At 38.5% G+C, this 12,071-nt stretch overlaps 1 protein-coding gene across 2 annotated transcripts in view; it reads right to left on the reverse strand.

Annotated features, from left to right (window-relative positions):
- The window catches only part of LOC119785457 (myomesin-2-like), a 56,776-nt gene that overhangs the window by 16,431 nt on the left and 28,274 nt on the right, over nt 1–12,071 (reverse strand). For both annotated transcript variants that reach the window (XM_038288147.1, XM_038288146.1), the window contains 6 exons: nt 11,891–12,065; nt 8,215–8,336; nt 2,850–3,037; nt 2,621–2,747; nt 459–637; nt 246–360 (listed from right to left, as the gene is read on the reverse strand). In XM_038288147.1, the coding sequence (XP_038144075.1) occupies nt 246–360; nt 459–637; nt 2,621–2,747; nt 2,850–3,037; nt 8,215–8,336; nt 11,891–12,065 (906 nt within the window). The remainder of the gene's footprint in view (nt 1–245; nt 361–458; nt 638–2,620; nt 2,748–2,849; nt 3,038–8,214; nt 8,337–11,890; nt 12,066–12,071) is intronic.

Raw genomic sequence — 12,071 nt, forward strand, 5'->3', positions numbered from 1 at the left:
CAGATTAGGTCAGGTCAGAAGTTATTCAAAGGGTTTGACTGCTGAAAAGGCTAGAAAATAGATTTTATATTCCATATTTTGACAAAATCAAAGGAAATTGGGGTTCATGGTGATGTGGTTCTTAGCAGTTCTGCTCTGCAGCTTGTACGTCCTTGTTTTTTTCCTGGACCCAGAGTTTTCTGAAGAGGTTTCTGCTGACTGCATCTAACATAAGTGATGTAACAGCAGCGCTGCTTTGGTGTTACCTGGAAGAGCTCTGGCACAGACCGGCTCAGACAGCTCAGAAGCTTCACCGACACCGTTTGAGTTGACTGCACGGACTCTAAAGACGTAGGTACTCCCTTCCTCCAGTCCGGTGACCTGCAGCGAACCAGGGGAATGCAGCAGCATCACGTGCAGAGTTGGCTCAAGGTGCAACTTAAACTAGCATATCACAGATAACTGATCAGGTCTCCTACCTGCAGGTAACGATGACTCACTGGCTCCTCGTTCAGAGTTACAAACTCACTGGAACCCTTCTTGGCCATGTCCACAAAGTATCCGGTGACAGCACTGGCTCCAGTATAAACAGGAGCTTTCCATAGGACGACCAGAGAGTTACTTCTGACCTCACTGAAGCCCAGGTCATAGGCTGGACCTTAATCGACAGAAATGTGAAGTTAGGAAGCTGAGACAGCGGCATTTATTGCAAGAGAAAAAGTTCAAATTTATTTAACGTCCTCAGACAGAGTAATAGGGCTCTGACTGATGCATTTCTGTAAATAAATTCATACCTTGCAAAAACACACACACACCCTCCCCCCAGGGGAACCAACCCACCCCCTACAAAAATAACTTTCTAACAGTTGAACATTTGGAGGAAGAACAACTTGAGTTCATCAAAGCCATTCGCTGTTAGGTTAAAATGTATTTCACTGGCCAAATGGATCTCCTCAAAAAAACAGTCCTCCCCTTCATACCATGAAGGAGGCTGTGTAACTCATTCTTCTCTCTCATGACATTCGTTTGAAGCCTGTGAGGCTAAGAACAGAAATACCTCAACATTTTTTAATCCACAGAACAAATATATCTGCTCAGAAACGCAGAACTCAAGGACCAACAGCTTCTTTCAGTCAATCATATATTAAACATCTAACAGATGAAAGCAAGTATTTCCATTTTTATTCTATTGTGGTCTATAAGCATTGCTTTTTAATGTTCTTTAGGTCTAGATTTTGCCATATATATCCTTTTTCCTTTTTTCCTGTTTTTATTTTTTCCTGTTTGGATTTTTTTTTTCATGATTTGAATTTTCTTCTTGCATTTTCTCTAACTAAGTATCATATCAAATTTCATGTTTAGTATGTTTTCCCATTTTCTTTTCCTGCAAAAAGTAATCAGTCAGATCCTGTTCACCTCCTGTCATGACTGCCTTCTGTTTTTAGCCTTTGTTTTCCCCTGTCACCTCACCGTCTATGTGCTAATCAGTTTGATTTCAGCTTTCTATTCTGCTTGGAACCCATATGTTGATGTTACCTTGTTCTAATAATTAAAACTTTTCAGCTGTTCTGTCTGTCTTTATGTGCGTTTGTCCTATAACCCCTCCTAACAGTCTAGGCATATTAGCTGACAAATCATTTGTTGTTAGATGTCCTCAGATTTAAATGAGAACATTAAATAACTAATAATCTGGTGGAGTATGGAGTACATTTAGTTCCTTTATTGTTACAAGCAAAGAACCTGTTTAGTAAATTTTAAAAAGATTAAAAAGAAGTGATAATTGGTAATCAAAAAAAGTTTTGAGAGTAACATTACTGTTGTCTTAAATTTTAATTTAAAACAATTTTGTACAGACTTTATATTTTACAATTGTATTTTTCATGTATCTTCCTTCTCTTCAATTCAAGCCCAAGAAAAACACTCACTCCAATAGAAATGTTCTGGCTAACATCCATGCAGACCAATGAAAATGTGTCTTTGCTCCTCGCTACAGAGAAATGAACGTATAAAAACTTATAAATGAACAATATAAAAAGAATGCAAGTTTTAAAACTAAATCTGACCAAAAGAAATTTAAAAAACTAAAACAAAAAAAATTGAAACTTGTAAAAAATACATAAAAAAAGAAGAAGAAATCAGAAAGAAACAGCAAAGTTACTGTAAAAACCTTTTTTCTAATTAAGAGCTGTTACAAAGTCTAATTGCTTTTCTTTTTACCTCACATTTCCATTCACAAATCGGGTTGTTTGCCTGCAACAGATAATGGAACAAAATCCCCTTCATAGTGGAGCTACTTCTAGGTTGGTGAACAAGGACTGCAATAGAGACCAAAGAGCCTCCAGCTCATATCAGGACTGAGTCTGAAGATGGAAAAGAGGGAGATTTCTTCTCTAACCATCATTTCAAATAGAACCTGTAAATATTAACCCAAAAGTTACAATCATATCCCTGTATTTACATCACAATTTTAAACATGAGCAGTTATTATCTAGTTCACTGATTTCTAAAACATGGAATAAGAAGGTTGTCTTTTTCAGACGCCCTGAATCTTAGTAACTGTCAGTGTTTTGAAATAATTGACTGAACCAAAGCTGAATATTCCCTAATTAAAAACCTTGGGGGATATGAGGCTGTACTGTACCTGGCACCTCCATGGTCCAAGCTTCACATTTCATCGGGGTACTGGGAGCTGAAGGTAGACCAACACCTGCTAGATTACCAGCCTGGATCCTGAACTCGTAAAAAGTTCCCTCTGTTAGATGGTCCACCTAAAACACAAACACAGCTTGACTCTCGGGTATTTATTTTACAGTAGAAATATATTTGGGATTCTTTCGAGTTAAAGAGCTCTGCGTAATCAGAGAACTCACAGTACAGGTCCTTTCAGTGACGGCGGCCAGGTTGACCTCCTTCCACACCAAAGTATCAGCGTCACGCTTGTCGATGTAATAAGCGTTGATCTTGGAGCCGCCACAGTGTTTGGGACTCTTCCAGGCCAAAGTCATGGAGGAGCCGTCGCAGCTCAGCATGGTGATACCGAACGGTGCACTGGGAGTGGCTGGAAGTTTCAAAGAGTTCTACATGTTCCAGTTTGAACTTCATACATGTGAAAAACTACAGCAGACAACAGATATTGCGGTCAGATATGCATTATGGCTGAAAACCTTTTGTCATCTATTATTGAAGACAATTTAAGTGCAAAGACTAAAGCCTGGGTTATGCTTGAAGCGTCTGCAAGGCCAAATTACATCATTTTATCTTTAATGCCATTCAGATGGTGTCAACAGAGAGGTCAACAGCTTGAATTTCTACAACGAGCACTTTTGAAAAAAGTGGCTTTATCTGAAATCATAAAATTGTTGCTTCTATCTGCTGTTCCTAGCATTCTTATTTCCTCACCTTTTGTGAGGCCAACAGTTAGAACGCAATTCAGGGTTGGAAAGGAGATCTGGACAGCTGGTATGAATCCAGCCTTTGATTTCATGAATGTCATCATGTTACAGACACGCACATTGATGAGCTAGTAATTTTGGGACTACAACCTTTCTAGAAAAGAACTGCAAAAAAAATTTAAGTTATATAAATGTATGGAATGGCTGAAACTCTCCATTAAGAAACCACAACATACAAAGATGTTTACATCAGCCTGTCTTTTACTAAGTACAAGTGATTTAACAATTTATTGTTTAAATCTTTGAGGTGGGCTGTGCCGGTACTTCCTGTCACGCAAAGGATTGTGGGCAACCCTCCTGATCCAAATGGCAGCTAGGAACACCAGGATATCCCTATGCTAACTGCATTGTATCTAGGAAGCATACCACTCCCTGGTCCTAGCTCCTTTCTAACTTCTATCACTGTTCAGATATCACTTATGGTGACCTTGGATGTTTTTCCTCCATGGCTTTAGTGTCCTTACAAATTTTAGGTATTTGGATTCAGCCTTTATATTATGTGGACAGCTCCATGTGGAAAAACATGGTTGACATGAATATGACGACTAAAGAGGTGGATGATACTGATACCAAGAAGATACAGGGTCAGTATTACCAATACCTGTACCGATACCATACTTTATACTTATTTAAGCCAGATGTACCATTGTTAGAAATATTTTATTTATACTCTTACCTTGTTTGTGTTTCATGGGTTGTGTTCTAATGAACTATTATGATGTATAATGTGTGACTAATCTTTTATTAACTCTTGCTTAAGATTGTTCCAGATAAAGGTCATGCAACGGACGGGTTGTGAAAGAGGCCTGAACATCCTCTATCACATGCTGAGTTGTAAAAGAGACCTGAACAGCCTCTATCACATGTTTCTTCTAAACATGTGTTCTTGGAACAATTCAATTGTAAAACAACCACATTTTTTGTTTTAACGTATGTGCTGAGGTTTAAAGTAAGATCATTTTGTTTCCCTTTCCCTTAGTTAAACCTCAGCTGATGTAATTAGGGACATCTCCTTTTCTTCAATAAATGGCGAGGAGAAAGCTGAAGACTGCAGAGTGGGGTGGAGATTGTAAACTCTGCAGTCTCTTCCTACTCTCCTCGCAAGTAACTACACTCACCGGCCACTTTATTAGGTACCCCATGCTAGTGTAACCCACAGCACATAAGGCCCTACTTCCGGGTTCAATCTGAGTAGTGCGCCCTGTCCCTTTAAAAAGGGGCGGATCCCTGACCCAAACAGATTGCTCCACAGATGCTACAGCCAACGCTGCTCCTCGCTGTGGCTTCTCTGTTTTTGAAAAAAAACCCGCCTGGAACTGCACAGCTGCTTAATTTACTCTGATGCCTTCACCATAGATCACTTTAGCTTCTTACAACTCGGTAAGTGTGTTTTCATCTATTGACTCATGCTTGATTGTTCATTCAAACTTACTGATAACTTAAATAATACCGCAGATTTACAACTCATAACCTGGTGGACATTACCTATATGCTCTCTCAAATCATCTACTCATCGGTGAGTTAAAGTATATTATTTTTATTCCTTATTTTGAGTTTGTGATGCTGCAGTACACCGATTGCATGCTATGCTAACATGGGTAGTTAATATAGCTCCCAGACACGCCCACAGCTTCACTCAGACTTTTATTTATTTTTTTTTATTAATTCAGAGGGAAACTTTTCCCCAACCAAGAAGCAGTAAGATTTTTTTCCCAAGCAGTAAATGTATTGGTCATACATTATTTTATGCTTTGGGTTAACTATAGAACTTTGTTTGGAACTTTTCCAGCCTTAGAAGCCATGGTTCTTTTTTGTTTAAATAGATTTGATTGTTTATTGATATGTGTTGCGCAATACAATTAAAATGGAACTGTTGAAATAATTTGGGTTTTTGTTGACCCATGATTTCATCTTTGAATAAGTGCACTTTAATTTAACTTGAGATATTTAGAAACATTGAAGCTTCATAAAGAAATCTTGTTTATTATTTAAATTATTTGTGTCTTAGTGCTGTGATTTACTGCATAACTAACTGACTTATTGTTTTTATTTATTGCTAAGATTAAATGTATTGTTTATTATTTTACTAATTTATGATTCTGGCCTGATTTCTGGTCAGGTTTTTTGTTGTGTGCTGTTCCTTTGACTGTCCATTGGGTGGCGAGCTACCAAGAGAACCACCGATACAGTGTGGTAGGAAAAATTTCTCACAAACCTGGATCCTCTGATTTTGTTTTCCCAATGGACCTCATGAACTGTGAACCTTTTACTAATTGAACTGAAGAGTTTAATTTCTTTTTTTGCTCTTTTGAATTATCCTGTTGGAATATATTTGGTTTTTTTTGTTTAGTTTTTTTTCCTTTGAAATTATATTGGTTATCACATTTGTGTGTATATTCTATTAATTCATATCCATATAAATTATATAATATAGCTCATTAACATGTATATGTAACCCATACTCTTTCTATTAGAAAATAAATATACAACTATTAATCATAATTTTCTTTTTATGTGCTTATACACACCCCTTGACTCTACAGCCGAATCTTCTTCTGAGCTCATTTTTCAGTCAGCCAAGCCCAAGTGTTACACTAGTAACGGGTTGGACCCCCTTTTGCCTTCAGAACTGCCTCCATTCTTCGTGGCATAGATTCAACAAGGTGCTGGAAGCATTCCTCAGGGAGTTTGGTCCATATTGACATGATGGCATCACACAGTCGCCGCAGATTTGTCGGCTGCACATCCATGATGCGAATCTCCCGTTCCACCACATCCCAAAGATGCTCTATTGGATTGAGATCTGGTGACTGTGGAGGCCATTTGAGTACAGTGAACTCATTGTCATGTTCAAGAAACCAGTCTAAGATAATTCCAGCTTTATGACATGGCACATTATCCTGCTGAAAGTAGCCATCAGAAGTTGGGTACATTGTGGTCATAAAGGGATGGACATGGTCAGCAACAATACTCAGGTAGGCTGTGGCGTTGCAACGATGCTCAATTGGTACCAAGGGGCCCAAAGAGTGCCAAGAAAATATTCCCTACACCATGACACCACCAGCCTGAACCGTTGATACAAGGCAGGATGGATCCATGCTTTCATGTTGTAGACGCCAAATTCTGACCCTACCATCCGAATGTCGCAGCAGAAATCGAGACTCATCAGACCAGGCAACGTTTTTCCAATCTTCTATTGTCCAATTTCGATGAGCTTGTGCAAATTGTAGCCTCAGTTTCCTGTTCTTAGCTGAAAGGAGTGGCACCCGGTGTGGTCTTCTGCTGCTGTAGCCCATCTGCCTCAAAGTTCAACGTACTGCGCATTCAGAGATGCTCTTCTGCCCACCTTGGTTGTAACGGCTGGTTATTTGAGTCACTGTTGCCCTTCTATCAGCTCGAACCCGTCTGGCCATTCTCCTCTGACCTCTGGCATCAACAAGGCATTTCCGCCCACAGAACTGCCGCTCACTGGATGTTTTTTCTTTTTCGGACCATTCTTTGTAAACCCTAGAGATGGTTGTGCGTGAAAATCCCAGTAGATCAGCAGTTTCTGAAATGCCAACAATCATGCCACGTTCGAAGTCACTCAAATCACCTTTCATCCCCATACTGATGCTCAGTTTGAACTGCAGGAGATTGTCTTGACCATGCCTAAATGCACTGAGTTGCCGCCATGTGATTGGCTGCTTAGAAATTAAGTGTTAACGAGCAGTTGGACAAGTGTACCTAATAAAGTGGCCGGTGAGTGTAAATTTATTGTCTCTGTGCCTTCTTTCTTTCCCTGTATGTATAATGTTTTAGGTGCTTAGACCTTACATTATGGAGCCTTTTGGGTTTTTGTGATTTTTTATTTATTCCAAAAAAGTTAAAAATTTAAACAAAAAACAGACTACTGGACTTTGTTTTCCAAGTATGTAGACGTTTCTCTTCCCATCCAGGAAACTTTCTCAATTCAAAATGTCTGGATTGGCGTTGAGTTCCAGGCTTTATAGAGTAGCTCAACAAAGCCTTGTTATGGCTTAGAAAAAATGCAAAATGAACGGAAAAAACAGGTCCGTCCCTTAGTAACAGAGTCAACAGCTCCCCATTATTACCCAGCAAAGTCCAGTGGTTTGTTTTTTTTTACTTTTTTGAAATGACTATGACCTGGATGACTGAGAATGTTCACCAACTTTTTGCTTTATTATTTCAACTAAACAATGGAAAATTGACAAAAGTTTCAAAGCCATTTAAAACGAAATCTATAAATTAATAAAAACTAAATTAGGACACCATGACAAATACTGGTTGGGCTGCTACTGCTGAGCCATGTGATGGTGCAAGACGGTAGCGAGAGAGGGGAGGGGAAGTGGGTGTTTTCTATTTCTACATGTTGTAAGGTGGTGGTTTGTGTTGCATACGCCTACCGAGGTTCGGCCTGAATATTAGGTACAGGAGAAAAAAGTTGTCTCTGTGCATTTATTCCTAAAACTAAATGTGTTTCAGAGGGAAAACGGTGCTTCTGTGCACAGTTAGGGTGAGGAGAACAAAGAGGCAGCGGAGAGTAAGTACAGTTGGACGTTATCATATTTTAATACATACCATATTCCACTGCCTTCCCTGGACAAAATAATGAAATGAGACACACTGAGGATAGACAGCAGTTAACTGATCATCTTTAGAAACACCTCTAACTTATCATTTCTGTCAAACTCACCAGAAATTGTTTGAAATGTTTATTTTATAAGCCTTGTTATGGCACGTGATAAGTATGACTGATTCCTGACTGCGGGCATCCTCTTACCCAGAGCAGGCTCCACAGCGATGGGAGAGGACTCCTGGGACTCTTCACTTAGGCCAAAAATGTTGACGGCTTGGACGCGGAACACGTAGCTCTCCCCTGGGATAAGGCGGTGGACCACAAACCTGAAACACATTTAGGCAATTTAACTCTAAATAAACTGCAAAAATCAGTAGAACTTCTTTCAATTCAAAATATATCTTCTGATATTTTTTTTTATTCTTGCATCATGCAGGTTAATTCTAAAGAAAAACCTCAGGATATTTCTTTTCTTTGATAGTTTATTGTAATATAAGTGAATGTGAATCTGCTGCTGCCATCAACGCCTTTGTTTATAGATGTTCGAGATCTGCCTGTTTTCCAGTGTAGTCCTGTTTCTCTGACTGTGATTAACCGGATGTTCTCTCTTCATCCTCTGACATGGGAGCTGGCTCGGAGCTCGTCTGCCTGGCTGTGTGTTTCCTGGACAGTGCCGCCTTTTACAGCTGCTTTTTGTATCTCTGCTTCTGTCTCCTTGAACCCCAGTCGGCCTCAGCAGATGGCCGCTCACACTGAGCCTGGTTCTGCTGGAGTTTTCTTCCTGTTAAAAGGAAGATTTTCCTCTCCACTGTCGCTACAAGCATGCTTATTGTGAGGATTTCCTTTGAGTCGATGCAATCAACTTGTTTTCCTTAGATAGAAAACTTTGAATCAATTTGACTGTAGGTGAACTGTAAAGGGCCTTGAGTGGAATTGAGTTGAATGTGTGTGTGGACACAATAAATGTATTTTTTTTTATAGGATGAATAACTAACAGGTTGTGTAAAGATATCTGCTTTTTGTTTTATTCCCTGTATTCTAAGTATTATTCCATTAGTCTCAAGTTAGAATAGCTGTATTCTAATTGCAGCTAATTGGAGACTTTTATAAAAGAAAAGGAAAAATATAAACAATCATTGGTTAATTAAGAGCAGCTAAAAGAAAACCATCTCACGTCTTCTGATCTATAATGTCATTTGAGAAATACTTTAGATATAAGGGGATGAACCAGGAAATTGAGCTAATTGTTCCAGCATTTATTTTCTCTTGTTCAGACGTTCACACGTTTAATTATTAGCATCACTCTTGTTTTATCATGTTTTCTTTGGTGGTTTATCTGTTCATTTCAGAATTCGTGGGAAGAACCTTAGCTTGTAGGGCCCTGCATGATGAAGCTTCTTCCAAGGAGTTTAAACCACAAACTCAAACCCTCAGGTCCTTAAACTTTATTCTACTGGTTCAGAGCCAATGAGGATCACTCTTTCCTGACTGAACAAGCTTCAAAGGTTTTTATGTTGTCTTGAAATGTATTAAAAACTTGAGACTCTTTTTCTTTTTGTCATCAGTATAAATTGCAATAACTTAAATCTGGATGTTTTAAGTTATTTTATATGTTCATTGTCTTGTAATCATATTTAGATTTAATTCTAATTGGCTGATTTAAAGTTAATGAGCTAGTTTCGCTCCTCCCTCGCTCTGCTAATCTAACTCTGACAGAAACAAAGACCCAAACGACTTAAAAGACGCAACAAGAACTTTGTTCCGACTCTCTCATTTTCTAAACAACATCCTAAGATGTGATCGTTTGCTGGTAAAATTTTATTTTTAATTTAGTGTTGTATTTATCTACATGGTGTCTAAGGTACTTTGTTGTTTTGTTTTTAGATAATGTATTTGTTTTTAATCTTACTGTATTTATATCCTGTATATCCTTATTTATGTTTACATCTTTACTTCAAATCATTTTTCTGGTTATTAAACAGTGACATACAAATAAATCTGGATACCTAAAAACCTCAAAGACATAACTTCATCAGGAGAGATTTGGTCTTAACACATCATTGTGGTACTGTTTAACCTTTCTCTTGACATTCACACCATAGATCTGAAATATGAAATATGAAACGAAAAATATTTTGAAGAAAAGAAAATTAGAAAAATCCAATACAGAAAGAAAAGGAAAAACTTTGAAAAGGTCAAGTTTACTCTTTTGAAGAGTAAACTTGCTGTTTTCCCTCTCTGATTTTTTGTTTGTTTTTTTACCTTTTATTCTTTTGAATATTTTTCCAGTTTTTGTTTTACATACTACATTATTTTAAGTTGCCTTTCATGGATGTAAGCAACAATTCAGTTTATTTATATAGCACCAGTTCACAACACATGTAATTACACCAGAGCATACAGTCAGATTGGTTCAAAGTTTTCTTCTAAGGAAACAATATTTTTATTGTTAAGTGTTACTGTCTGCTCTGTTTTGGATTTTTTTGTTCTTAGGTTTCACTTTGAGCTTCAGTTACTGTTAGGTTTATGTTCTCTGTTTTTAAGATTTATCTATTGATAAATATCCTAGTTTACTTTTTCTTTGTGTTTTTCAGTTACCGGTATATGTTTTTCATAAATTATAAAAAAATATATAAAAAATATCTGAGAAAATATAAAATTTACTCTCAAAATGTCATGATTTTGGCTCTGATAACTGGCCTGTTTGCTCATTTCATTCACCTGTCTAGCTCTGCCCTGTTCCTCGTCAATCGTCAGTCCCACCTTTTCCGGTTTCCTATTTAAGCTGCCTGTTTCCCAGCCATCGGTGCCAGATTATTCTTAAGCCTTTGGTGTTGAGAGTTCTTTAGGGTTACTATAGTGTTCTGATTGTCTGATCCTGATCTGTCTCTTTATTCAACATATTCTCTATCAGTTCGTATGAAATTGTACGAAAAGTTATGCACACTATTTTGTACGTTTTGGACGTTTTTCCTCAAAAAAACAGATCAGTGCGCATGCGCAGGCAGCCAGACAAAAAAAGCAGATCCGCGGACGGACGTAAAAATGGGAAAAACAGTGCAATAATTACTTCTTTATGTCTCTAACTACGTTGCTTGCTGTTTTATACCTTAGGGTTAGGGTCAGGGTTAGGGTTAATTGTATGTTAAATTAGAAGTTATTAAATGGTGCGTAAGATGCGCATGCGCATACGACAAAAAAAAAAACGTACGAAATTACGGTGCATAACTTTTCGTACGATTTCATACGAACTCATAATGAGAATACACTGCTATATTTGGACCTTTAAGCGTGCTTGCCCCTGTCTGATTGGTTTGCCTGCCTGTCTTTGGGCTCCTGTTGGATTCTTCTATGCACTGAACTTGGATCTGCCTCTTGACTTCGCCCTGTGGATTATCCGATCGTCCTTCATCAGCTGGGATCTGATCTCCTGTCAGCTCTGCAGCCTTCTAGGCTACCGTGTCTGGAACTTTCTGGCAGCGTCTGCTGCGTCTGTTCAGCCGACAGGCTGGAATTATCCTGGTTCTCTGGGCCTGGATTGAACCAGGTTAGTGACTCACACGTTCATAATCACCCTCTGTCATATTTTTGCATTCTCTAGCCTGTGTTTCTCTCAAATAGACGTTCCTGCTTCAGACACCCTGGCCGCTGCAGCCACTCATTTATGTCATTGTTTGAATAAACGCTTTTTATGTAATCCACTATGCATCTTGCCTGAATTCTGGGTCCTACCTTCTGAACCGTTACACAGAACCTGAGCTAGATGAAGTTTGAAATGGTCTCATTTCAGCTTTTTTAAATCTCTATGTACAAAACATGTTCTTTGCTTGCAACAACAAAGGAACAAAATTCACTCCATACATATCCCAGCATGTCTTACCTGTTATGTCTGAAGGGTTTGTGGTTACAGGGGAACCACTCCTTGGCTCCTACAACACGGCCATCAATGTAATAACCCATCAGGTTCTTCAAATGCGTGGGAGCTTCCCATTGGACAAACACTGATGACTTGGTGTTTCTTGTGGCAACAACCTTCCCAGGAGCAGAGGGAACGCCTGTTT

The sequence above is a fragment of the Cyprinodon tularosa genome, unplaced genomic scaffold (assembly GCF_016077235.1).
Source record: "Cyprinodon tularosa strain WSP-4 unplaced genomic scaffold, ASM1607723v1 ctg25, whole genome shotgun sequence".
Taxonomy (NCBI): Eukaryota; Metazoa; Chordata; class Actinopteri; order Cyprinodontiformes; family Cyprinodontidae; genus Cyprinodon; species Cyprinodon tularosa.